Source organism: Branchiostoma lanceolatum, chromosome 4, assembly GCF_035083965.1.
Source record: "Branchiostoma lanceolatum isolate klBraLanc5 chromosome 4, klBraLanc5.hap2, whole genome shotgun sequence".
Taxonomy (NCBI): domain Eukaryota; kingdom Metazoa; phylum Chordata; class Leptocardii; order Amphioxiformes; family Branchiostomatidae; genus Branchiostoma; species Branchiostoma lanceolatum.
Genome location: NC_089725.1, coordinates 17,736,657 through 17,748,709, shown reverse-complemented (window position 1 = coordinate 17,748,709; position 12,053 = coordinate 17,736,657). Strand labels below are relative to the sequence as shown.

Sequence of the window (12,053 nt, the reverse complement as noted above, 5' to 3'; positions counted from 1 at the left end):
CATATTGCCTCTGGGTGTGTTTTGACATCAAGAGGTTAGAATATCTTATCCTGATTACTACGTTTGAGTGTTTGTTAATCATCTACACGTAGCAAACCTACCTGACATTTCCTGCATGGTACTGTAGATTGGCCAGCTCATGCATAGCCTGGGCACTCAGGCCTTTCTGGTTGTGCGCAAGCAACATTTCTGGAAAAAAGAAAACATGTAGATATTCAAAACTTGCTAAAAAAAAGTCACAAGTGAATCAATAAAAATGTACAGTAACAAGCAGTTGCATAATCTTACATCGTCATGAATTTGCTATACTTGTCAGAGAGGATCTCTTTCAGCCCAGTAACAACAGATCTTCACGACTGCATTTTATTTTACCTATTGTCTTGTCAAATGAAGAGATGACCACCCCCAGCTGGGACCTGGGCAGCACGGGGCTCTGTACTTCCATGGTTGTCTGGAACTCTTCATCCATGAGGTCCTGAGGCACCGGCAGCTGAGGACGGCTGTCGGAGGGGCGGAAACCAACTCTGGAGGGGGACCGACTGCCACTCTTACTACTGGTGGTTCTCAGCTGGGGAGCTGGGGAGATACAAAGGAAGGAATATGATGGCTATTCTACAGGTTGTCAACTGTCTTTAAGAGATAAAATTTCTAAATGTATTACTCAAAAAGTATGGTGTGTTGGGAATTTTTTTTTATCTCAAGGCAAACAGGAGATATCTGTTATCATAAGAAGTCTGATTCCCACCATTTTGCTGTCCGGCCAGGTAGAGCACCAGTAGTTTGCGGCTGTTGGTTAGCGCCCGAGCGGTGTACTGGGACTTGTCCAGCACGAGGCGGAACGTGTCCAGACTGTCAGCAACGTCCATCGGCACGGCAACCAGTCTCCTGGCATGGTCACCACCTGGGAGTAATGGCAGGTAAAACTCATTACAGAAAGATCTGGAGCTGACAATTTTTGCTATCAACAACTATTGAACTGAAACTTTGTCTATAATATACATGTACATGTATCACAGGTTGTGCCTTGGGAAAGGCACTTTACACCTATATTTCCTCACTTGACTCAGGTGTAAATGAGTACCTAGCTTCTGCTAGAGATGTCCCTAAGATAGGACGCTAAATGGAGGTCTTGTGTTTGAGCAGAGCCACACTTCTTTGATGTTTAAGAACCTGCCATACTTATCAATAAGAGTGGATGTGTCTGGATATGCAGCTTTTACTCTTCAGATGCAGTTGTTTTACAAGCAAACAAATTTGTAATGACTTACTCTCATACACGTTGTGCCCCTCAGGATCTATATGACCACCAGGGTCAATCTCTGTCAGATTGGACAGGTCAGTCTTCAGGAGGAGAGTGGCGTGAAGCTGAGAGCCGATCTTCCCCCCCACCTGCGCCATGGCGTTCTGGTAGTGAGGCTGGGGGGGAGGGAGGCCGCCATGCTGCTCCACACGGGCGATCAGCTTCCTCTGGGCAGTGATGAGCATGGGACTGACCTGTTCAGCATGTCTCTCACTGAAAAGGAAGAAGGAATGTTAGTGTAAGCAAAGTCACACTATTGCTAAATGAAATTTGTCTTATCTCTATATACATATAATGTCAAAATCATTATCATGCAATTTGATAATCTGATTACAAAACAGTATACAGATCGCCAGAATAGAAATTGTCAGTAAACAGACTGTCAGTATTGAAATTCCTTTTTCTTAAATGTGTATAAATTGTTGTATGTATAGATTACTTGTGTTTCTATGTTTGTTTGGCTGTTTTCTATGGGTGACATGCCCGAAATAAAGAAATTAGAAAAACAGTGGAAGGCATGCATTCGAACTCACTGAGTCAGTGCATTGAAGCGGAGGGCAACATCTGCCAGTCTCTCCCACTTCTCTTCATAGAACAGGATCTCGATGGTCCTCATGAAGATGCGTCGTGTCCAGCGCAGGTCAACCAGGCTCATGTCATCAACGTGAGTCTCAAACTTCAGACTGGCCCCGCCCTTTTCATCGCTGATGTCACCGACCCATGACTTAACGATGGAGGGAGGATCCTCATCTTCCTGCAAGTCAAAAAAGATCTTTTCATTTACAAAGGATACCTCTGTATATATCTTTATACAGTTCCAATGCACTGTCACAACTATTCCATTACTTGGAAACATGTTATCACACACAAGCATACTGCTTGAAGTAGAACATCTGCCATTTATGCCAGATAGATTCAAATCATCATCTACACTAAGTCTTGTTGATATTGCAATATTGATTCAGAAATGCTCTGAAATCTAACCGTGTCTACTCTGTGTTCTTGTATTTCCAGTAGCATATCCAGCAGAGCATCAGAAGCCAGGTAGAAAGGCCTCCACACCAGACCCCTCCAGTCCTCTATGCTGAGCAGCCCCTGTGAAGCGCCCCCTATCTGGCTGGGGTTGTAGGCTCGCAGGAGTGCAGTGTGCGCACAGTTCCACAGCGACCTGCAGGCGTTCTGCAGGAGGGACCAGTGGTGCCCCCTTTCTGCTAGAACCTGCACAGAAGACAAAATATGACAAATTAGCATTATTGATTCTATGCCAACATATCCACACTAGTATTTGAGGTGTGCATTGTAAACTTATTTTACTAGCAACAATGTACATAAAATGCATGCCTATTGCTAGTATTAGCCTTGCAACAAGGAATGTGCAGTCTTACCAAAGAATTTTTGGGTCTACGTGCTTGAAAGTTCAAATCTCTCTCAGTGATTTTAGAAGAATTTTAGAAGTAAGGACAAGAATTCATCATTTCATGGTAAGCAGATTCCTTACAAAATTTTATATCAGAAAGAAAAGAAGAAAATCTTTTGGAAACAATTGGTGAATAGGGTAAGAGTGCTCAACACAAATGTTGCGTTCATACAAAAGATAAGACATGGATCAACGTACAATAGATTTCATGAAGAAGTCGAAGGTCTTGGTGAGTGCGTCCATGGTAGCCTGCTGAGTGACACTGTGGTGGTCAGGCACCAGCTTGGTGTCCACCCTGTCCAGAGAGGCGTCTGACCGGTAGGTCCGAGGTGTTCTCTCACCTTCCTCCTCCTCCTGCTGGATAGCAGTGGGAAGGACCAGGTTTCCTGAAAAACACAGATGGGATAGGTGTTGAGATATAAAGAGAACAGCCTTAAGAGAGTATGTCAGTTCAAGGGATAATTAGCTGTTATCTATTTTATAGGGATTTCAATTCCTATTAACAGTTATGACAACATTGGGAGATTGAGATTCATTTATCTTGTCAAACATGGCAGCCTATGGGCTGAATTGCATAATACATTTTGTACTTACAAAGAAGTGTACACACATCATGTCTCTTACATTACAATTGTGAAATCACTGAGAATAAAATAACTTTGCTTCAAAATGAATGGTAATATTTCACAGGTTCTCCTGCACCAACTGACCGATAGCTGCAGCTGCCGCAATTTCAATGCCAGTCTTTGGCCTGTCTGCGTCCAGCTGCGCCAAGGAGTCCGGGATGGACATCTCCCGCGGGTCATCCTTGGTGGACTGCCAGTCTGGCCCTCCGTCCCACCCCACCACCAGGGTGTTACTGGTCTCAAACGTGAACCACTCCTGGTCCATGAAGGAGGGTCTGTTGCAAGCAAAACAATGTGGCTCAGGTAAGGAGAACAGAAAATTGATTGGTAACGTTGGGTAACATAAATTCGCGGGGTACTTAAATTCGGGATTTTTCGAAAACGGGTTATTTAGGGATATGTGCTAGATGCAACATAAGTAATACCACTAGAAATGCAAACCTGACAGACTAACGTATTCAGAACACTGTCTGAAAAGCTTCGATAAGCATGCATTAGAAGGCGACGAGGTCAAAAACTCTCCGTCCCTTATTGGAACAGTCTGAGGGCTTCGTGGGAGAACATGGTTGTCGGCTGGTTTATAAGACAAATGTCACATCCGCTTCCTGCTAAACACAATTATTTACAAGACAACTTATTACAATCTCTTTTGCTAACCTGCAACTGGATTCTAAGTGTGATCAATCATCAAAACTCTTCTCTGTTGCTACAACCTACGGCACGTGTATTTTCCTGCCGCCATATTGTTAACCAGAATCCTGTTGTCAAGCAGACGACAAAGGTTCGTGAGGAACACTTTTTTGTCTAAATGTTGCGTGTGATAGTGGACTGAGGAAGATATTTTCCTCAAAGTTTGCTCCTAACACAACAAGGAACACATGGACATAGTAGTATTACCATTACTACGGCATCCAGCTAACTTGCCATGAATAATGTAACGTTACACGTTGCCATGACGATGGGCCGACTTTGAGTGAAGTTCTACCGACTCAACACACGGGTTGTTCCCGAACTGGCCTGATGTGTGCGGTACGACCGTTTTTTCGTGTATTTTTTTACTTGGACACGTCTATATCTATAGCACTCTCCTCAAGCCAAGGATGGAACGAATAGCTACTGTATAAAATGTAATTAGCGGTAAGATATTCAAGACGAATCTTCTTTCCCGAAATAATGTTCACACCTGTCCGACAACACCGTCATTGTGCGTGCGGCGGACGGTAGTTTCAAGTTGAAATATTATGGTGTCAGCACGACTAGAGACAAAATCTACCATATATGTGATTAGTGCAAAGATAGTACATGATACTGACAGAATAATAGAAAAAAAGGATGGTTTATTGTTCTGCTAGATTGATTTCAGTTACATTATCGGAAAAATGGCGAATTTATGTTACCCAACGTTATACAGGTACAGGCACCAATAAACACTTCAAGGAGCATGAAATTTCAAACAGGCTGAATTTTTTTTCTCTCTCTCTTGCTCTTTATATGCGAAGGTTGCTGAAGGGTTACTTCAAACTCACATTTGTTGTGGAATGCAAAATGACCATTAGAATAACAGCAATTTGAGTGATACGTTGATGAAGGTTAGACATCCAGGTAATAATATACGCCAAAAATAATTACTCAAGCAACTGGATAAGATTTTGGAACTACAAAATTTTCCAAAATCTTATCCAGTTGCTTGAGTAATTATTTTTGGCGTAGCAATTTGAGTGACATCAATGCCATGTCCTTCCATTCAAAGCACATGATAAAGTGTACTACAGTGCTCTTTAGGAAATATAAAAATGTGCCAATACTGCGCCTGGTGTAAATTTGATGTGAATTGTCTAATATCTGACCTGTAGATATGGAGGGAGGCCGTCCCCCTCAGTTTGTCCCTCAGCTCCACCTTCTCCAGGAACAGCCCAAAGTGACTCAGGCCCTGCAGGATGTTCATCTGTGGGGTGCAACAGGTCATTGAACCAGATACTGATGACACCATTGCACACTATACTGTTGAGACCTCAAGTTCTACACATGTAGTATGCTGCCGAAAAATGCAAAGGGTTACTAGTGGAACAACTCAAGTGAGAAAGGCTTCGCACTATTGTTACATACATAGAGGTTAGTCCACAAAGATGTAGTAAGCCTTCTGCGCTAACTTCTAAGATGAACTTAAGATACCTTCCTACCCCCCAAAAACCATAGCAGACTTAGTACTTGTAGTAGTTTGAAAATTTGATCAGTTACATCTACTGATAAAGGGTCCTGTGTTATGAGATGCATTTCTTTGACAGAACATTGAAGTAGTCTAAAAAGTCTGCACTACCTGACACCTCCACGGTATTTCATCTGCACAGGTCTTACGCAGGCGCCTCCTTCGAAGCATCACTCTGTAGAACTCAGGGAAGTTGTGCTTTAGCACCTCCATGGCCTGTGTACAAATGGAAGAAAGGGCAGGCATACATTACTTTTGGTAGTGAATCATCGTAGACTAGTTGTTTTAGTCTCAATAGTAATATGACAGTGCTATCATAATATGCACATTACTATGATGAAGACACTGACCTTGTTTTCAATTTCTTCCTGTTGCTCCTTGGCCAGGTCAACCGGGCCCTTCCTGCGACTTGCCAACAGCTGTAATGATAGTGATTTTGATTCTTAGATTCATACAACTATTCACACAAAGCGATTTACACCAACATCATGATAATGAATGGAACTGAACATCTGAAAAATGAATCATCTCTAAACACAGTTTATAACATGCTTTTTTTTAGTTACATACAATTGTTAATGTTGCAAAAAAGGATGATGGTTATGGGTCTTAATTCCATGCAATGAATGAAGACCAAGAACTGCCTAAGGAAAGGAAACATACACATATTTAGAAAGAAAGAACATCAAACCTTCATCTTTTGTCTTTTTTCCTTCTTCTTCTGTCTGACTTGCTCAGCTTTGGACATCTTCAGATTCTGTGAAAAGAGGACAACAGTTACAAAAGTGGAAAGACGATAAGGGATAAAAAAAGAATCTCAATCCACACAATGTAAGTAAATGACGCACTATAACTTGATCATGCCAGTCTTTACAATACACTACAAGTTATGAAGATGGTCAGCTTTTATTCAAGAGCCACTTGAAAACAGCTGATTTCCAAGTCACATATAACAAGTAAGACCTGCCATACCTTTGTATACTCCACCATGGCAGCTGCATACTTCTTGGGATCATCACCGACCAGAGTGACAGCCCCAACCTGCCTGGCCAGGCCACGTACCGCAACCATCCCCTCATTACGTCTGTAAACACATGATAGACAAATCAACATACATGTACAAATCAACATACTGTTGATACATGTGATGTGAAATAGGCATGTGTGGGTAGCAGGTTAATATCATTTCAGAGTCGTACTCTCAACTGGACTCATCCATAGGTCTTCTACTTATGACTTCTAGTTATAACAGAGTTAGAGCGACAAGACTACAATGGACGATGAAATATGAAATAACACAAGTTAAACCAGAGATATATTTCGTACTTCTTGAGCCACAGCAGTGAATCCTGACACCAGTCCAGCACATTCTGTAGGTGCCCCTCCATCACAGCCTTCTGGGCCACCTGGACAAAGAACTCCAGAAAACGAGCCCTCTTCTTGAACTTGATGACTGCAACAAAGAAGCAAAACATTTATAAGCAGGACACACCAGACAACATTTCCAAATACAATGAAACTAAAATGTTTACATAGTACATAGAGATGTTGATTAACAGTTTTGATACAACAACAACAATCTTTATTGACACAACAAAAGCACAGTGACTTTCATAAGGTCATTTACAACTATACATGCAAACAAGCAACTGGATACAAAATTGTTATGGATAATTCAACATGTCATGTACATACCTTCCTTGTAGGCCTGTTTTGAAGGTAGAGCAGCAACGTAGGCATGCAGAACATTTGGGTCTTCTTGTCCTGTCAGTTCATCACTCTGGGCTGGAGGAGGTTGGAGAGGATGGCAAAATGTAATCAAGATCTAAATTTCTAATCATCATCTCTGGAACATACCATCAATGCACACAACAAAATATGTAATACATTCTTGCTGTCCAAAAGTTATTAATTTACAGAAAACACCACTGAATAAACAGACTGGTAACATGATCTAATCAAAAGTTGAACAGAACATGTGTTTCCTGACTAACCTTGTCGTGCTAGCCTGAGCATGTGGGCCTCCAGGGCTTTCAGCTCCTCATTCTGGATTCCTGACTGGTCCTTGCCCTCCCCTGCACCCCTCTTCTTCCCAGGAGGCCTTTTCCTGGACTCTGGCATTGTGTTTGCTGTGCTGACGATCTCAGGCTGCAGCTCTAGGGCAGACAGTTCAGCTTTGCCTGTTGCAGTAGGATCATCACACACGGATTACAACTTAAATGTTTGTAAGTTGAGTGGATTCATGTGAAAAAATGATCTAAATCAAATACATCTAAAGGTATTGACTATAGCTGCACACCTTGTATCATGGCTCTGAAAACAACATTCCACGTCTGTATAGATATGGCAAGTCTCTGAGAGATCCAGAGCCCAAACACCAAACTATGCTACTGTACTCTAATGTTAAAAGAGCACGATGTCTGCACATTTTGAACAACACAACTTGGAACATTACTGGACACCAGATATAAAAACAAGAGTTCTGCTCCCCTGTCATGCACAACATGGCAAGAGCTGATGAGAAGGTTATCTGACCTGCAGGCCCGTCCTTCTCTGCTAGAGCATCAGCAGCTAGGATCTTCTTGCCTGCATCAGTCAGGTTACTGGCCAGCTTTCTCTCCTGCCAGATCCGCAACACCTAAACATAAGACACAGACTACAGTTACACACAGCAGGGGATGGTGATAAGGTGTGAGTGGTCTTTTGGATTAATAAATTTGACATTCACTACGGATTGCTGTCAACGGTGATGAAAGACTTTCACATATGAACTTAATTGCTGTTTCTGGAGTCACTTAGCCTACACAGCTAGGTTGCTGTCCTTGGTGCTGAATGACATTCTCATCAAGGTCACCTTGTTGCTGTGTGACGTTGCAACTATGTGATTGTGTATGGCACTTAAATTACTTACTAGATGCGCACTATTAGATCATTTCTGGTGCTGAATTTGTTTAAAATTTCATTACATACTTTTCCCCCTTAGAATGGAAATGTCAACCACTTGAGTGATGTTTTAAGCAACACCATTTTCTACAAAAAATATGGGCTTTGGAACTTTTGAAATTGTGCTGTACATATGTCTCTGTCCTTGGTGCTGAATCAAACTATCTCACGGTTCTTATCCCTTATCTAGTTTGAGCTGCAAATCTCACCTTCCCCATGTAGAAAGTGATACAGGCAGTCATGTGGTGCAGGCTGTCAGAGATGGTAGCATGTCTCCTCTGTCTCAGGCCTGCTGGGATCTCTTGTAACACAGCATGGCATCTCATCAGCACCTGTTGGTATTGTACAGGGGTAAATGCAAGATGAGTATGAGAGGTACTGTTATTGTCCACATCCAAATCTGACAACTTTTGAAAATAGAGAAATTTGTATGAAGCATGTCATTTGACCTTTAGCACACTGAGGTAGCCATTTGGCACCCAATTCTCTATTGGATACAGAGTTAGGCAGCAGGAAGAAGGTTAAAGAAATTTTGACAAAATATCTGCCTATCTAGACTTTTAAGGCCTTAAAGATGACAAAGTAACCTTCCTGCAGTTTTCACAGCATACAATGTAGTTAAAAGAATTTTATTATTCAAACTACTTTCACAAGTTGGCATGCTTTGCAAACGTACCTGTACTACTGGCTGGGAGGGTATCTTGTTGAACAGCAGAGGGGTGAGGAGCCCATAACACTGCACCACAGCCTGGAGAGCCAGACCTGCCTCGTTCAGATATCCCGCCAGCTCCAGGGCCACCAGCAGCCGCTCACACTCGTACAGCCTGCAGAGCTGTGTAAAGTACAAAGTCCTGTCACCTACAACATTACTCTAGGTTACTGATATTGAATGGAATTCAATTCATGATGAATGCCTGTCCATGATTGCAAAGGATGCAATACTTGTGTTCAACACACATTAGTGAATAAATGAATGTTAAACATACTGTTATTTCACAGAATTGAATATGTCGCTCTACACTGCTGTTTGTCCTTACCTGTCCTCTGGTAAGTGGCCCTTTGTCACACAGTGTGTCACAGAACAGTCTCCCTTCTCGAGAGTTGATGTCCACGTGGATGAAGATGCTGGTCAGGAAGTGTCGGAGCAGCACAGGGGAAGCCACTCTCACCACTCCAGGGTGGAGTCTGCAATAGAGTACAGAAGTGGTGTGCTTCATGAAGAAAAGGTAAATAATTGCTCCATTGATCGTTGCTGGATTGTTTGCTGTTGTATCATGACATTCTGTCATTTTCTACCATATAGATACACATCAACCACCATAGTTCCTATAAGAAAGGTCTGCAATCCTTTGAAAATACAGATCAAGGAAATGCCAAACTCACCTCTTCAAAGTCAGCTTGAAGTCTTTCCTGGCCACCATCTCCCACTTGCTTGTCTCAGGAGGAGGCGCTGGGGCCACAAAGTGATCCCACAGAACATCACAGGCCTTCTTAGCAATTGGGTAACATTCAACTTGATAGGACACCTGAAATGAGACAAAATATTGTTTAGGAACATGTACACAAATAATAATAAAATATATTTATTTATGTACTGTATTCATCAAAATATGGTCCATTAATTCCAGTTGTTGTCTTAAAGAAACATTTTGACACATCTGTTGTAAAACATAATCCTTCACATTATCACAAGACATATTTCTCAACCTTCTTAGAGCATGTCAATCAAACTATCAGGACCTTTAAATACACACATTTCTTTCAAAACTGTTCAAACATGTTGTACCCACCTGTCCCAGCAGAGCCCAGGCCATGAGGATGGGCAGAGGATGAGAGGCCAGGATGGGTTTGGTCTGTTCCCCGATGGATCCACCAATCAGCTTGCCATCCTTGGAGAAGGCAGCCACAGCAAACATGTACCTCTCATTGGGCTCCAGGCCTGACACTGTCAGGATACAGTCACCGTTCTGAGCTGGCACCTGCAGGTAGAGCAGAGGCAGACAGTCAATAAACAAAGTCAGCAGTTTGCAGCATATTTACTAACAATGTGCTCTCAACTTCCCCTAATATTTCCCCATTTAACTAAAGGCTATGAAACATAATAACAAAGGCACATAGTGAGTGTTGTATTTCATTTATGTCATACCCACCCGAGAAAAGTTGAGGGAGTTTTGTGTCTTCGAACAAAGCAACGGGCGCGCTCGAAATGCATCCTAAATATTCTATGGAAGCCCGTGTGATACAGCTTAGAACCCCATCTGATACGGAAAATTATCACAGGGTCCGGAACACCAGTATCAAACATTTTCGCGGCCCAGGTATGACATAAATAAATACACATACAGATTTATCATGTCATAATTACACTCAGAGAGGGATTTTGATGTTATTACCTCTTCTCCAGACCCGACCAGGAAGTAGTCATTCAGCCTGACCCTGACGTTACTGCCGCTAGACCTGCAACCAAACAGCCTGTACCAAGCAACCTGTAACACACAAGAACACATGAGGCATGAGTGAATATTTGCAGTATAGACTCATTTAGAACCTGAGCAAGATACAGTCAAGGCTTGTAAAATCCAACAGAAAATGATATTAGAATCAAAGTGTCACACACACATTATAATTTACAGTAATCATCTTTATAAAAGAAGTTGTTGCCTCACCGGTTTTGTAGAATGGAACTCTGCTGGTCTGAAGATCATGGTGGTGTCAGTCCTGGACAGGAGGATGGGAGGGGGAGGGACGCTGCTCTCCTTTTTAGCACTCCTCTGACCAAGGGCATTCTGGGTGTACAGCCTACACTCTTCTTGTTGACATTTTATGACGGCAGCCTGAGCATCCTGGAAGATGAACACAGTATTGTTAAGGATTGCAGAAAGACAAATTACAGCAGGTTTATCTGTAGACAAATTGCAACAGCTCATAAGCCTAAAACTTTACCTTCAAAATTTTTGATCAACGTCAATCACTACATTCGAAAAAACAAAATTCTTGTAAATGACGACCAGTGATGATAAAAAATGCAAACGCAAACATTTGAGACCCTTTCAACTATATAGAATGTGTTCTGAGGACTTTTACAGCTTATGGACTGTCCCTGGTGCTGAAAAATTTTCACATCAATTTGCAAACATTTTAGCCCCTTCCAGCTCATCAAAATTTCATTCCATACCTCTAATAGCCGGTACTGCTCCTTTTTGGACCCTCCTCTGTTGTGAAGGAACAGAGCCTTCTGCACATACAGCAAGGCCTTAGACAAGAGGCTCTTGTTACAGGCCTTGAGAAGGTCTTGCTCAAGATCCTTGGGTACTGGTGCGTAGGAACTCCTGACATCCTGGCCTGTGCATGGCCGTTGGAACTTGGGCGGTATCAGTGTAGCTGGGTCTGGAGGTAACACAAAAAAAGAACATGTGAAAAGCTATACATATGAAGTAGATGGTGTGATAGAATACTGCCAGAAGTTCAACATGGGCATTCAAAAGGCTGTCGGTCATAAATCTTACTCACTGAATTTATAAAAAGACTGTTACATTATATAGGTACAATGTTGTAATGTCT

The 12,053-nt window shown here is 42.2% G+C and overlaps 1 protein-coding gene across 5 annotated transcripts in view; it reads right to left on the bottom strand.

Moving 5' to 3' along the window:
• Positions 1-12,053, bottom strand: part of LOC136433016 (cilia- and flagella-associated protein 54-like) — a 36,355-nt gene that overhangs the window by 15,026 nt on the left and 9,276 nt on the right. For all 5 annotated transcript variants that reach the window (XM_066424761.1, XM_066424765.1, XM_066424763.1 and 2 more), the window contains 25 exons: positions 11,668-11,879; positions 11,159-11,335; positions 10,886-10,978; positions 10,283-10,471; positions 9,876-10,018; positions 9,530-9,677; positions 9,169-9,324; positions 8,702-8,824; positions 8,085-8,187; positions 7,544-7,729; positions 7,245-7,334; positions 6,876-7,002; positions 6,522-6,633; positions 6,241-6,306; positions 5,900-5,968; positions 5,661-5,765; positions 5,191-5,288; positions 3,428-3,618; positions 2,916-3,103; positions 2,285-2,518; positions 1,834-2,054; positions 1,269-1,513; positions 746-901; positions 373-576; positions 102-189 (listed from right to left, as the gene is read on the bottom strand). In XM_066424761.1, coding sequence (XP_066280858.1) covers positions 102-189; positions 373-576; positions 746-901; positions 1,269-1,513; positions 1,834-2,054; positions 2,285-2,518; positions 2,916-3,103; positions 3,428-3,618; positions 5,191-5,288; positions 5,661-5,765; positions 5,900-5,968; positions 6,241-6,306; positions 6,522-6,633; positions 6,876-7,002; positions 7,245-7,334; positions 7,544-7,729; positions 8,085-8,187; positions 8,702-8,824; positions 9,169-9,324; positions 9,530-9,677; positions 9,876-10,018; positions 10,283-10,471; positions 10,886-10,978; positions 11,159-11,335; positions 11,668-11,879 — 3,724 coding nt within the window. The remainder of the gene's footprint in view (positions 1-101; positions 190-372; positions 577-745; positions 902-1,268; positions 1,514-1,833; positions 2,055-2,284; positions 2,519-2,915; positions 3,104-3,427; positions 3,619-5,190; positions 5,289-5,660; positions 5,766-5,899; positions 5,969-6,240; positions 6,307-6,521; positions 6,634-6,875; positions 7,003-7,244; positions 7,335-7,543; positions 7,730-8,084; positions 8,188-8,701; positions 8,825-9,168; positions 9,325-9,529; positions 9,678-9,875; positions 10,019-10,282; positions 10,472-10,885; positions 10,979-11,158; positions 11,336-11,667; positions 11,880-12,053) is intronic.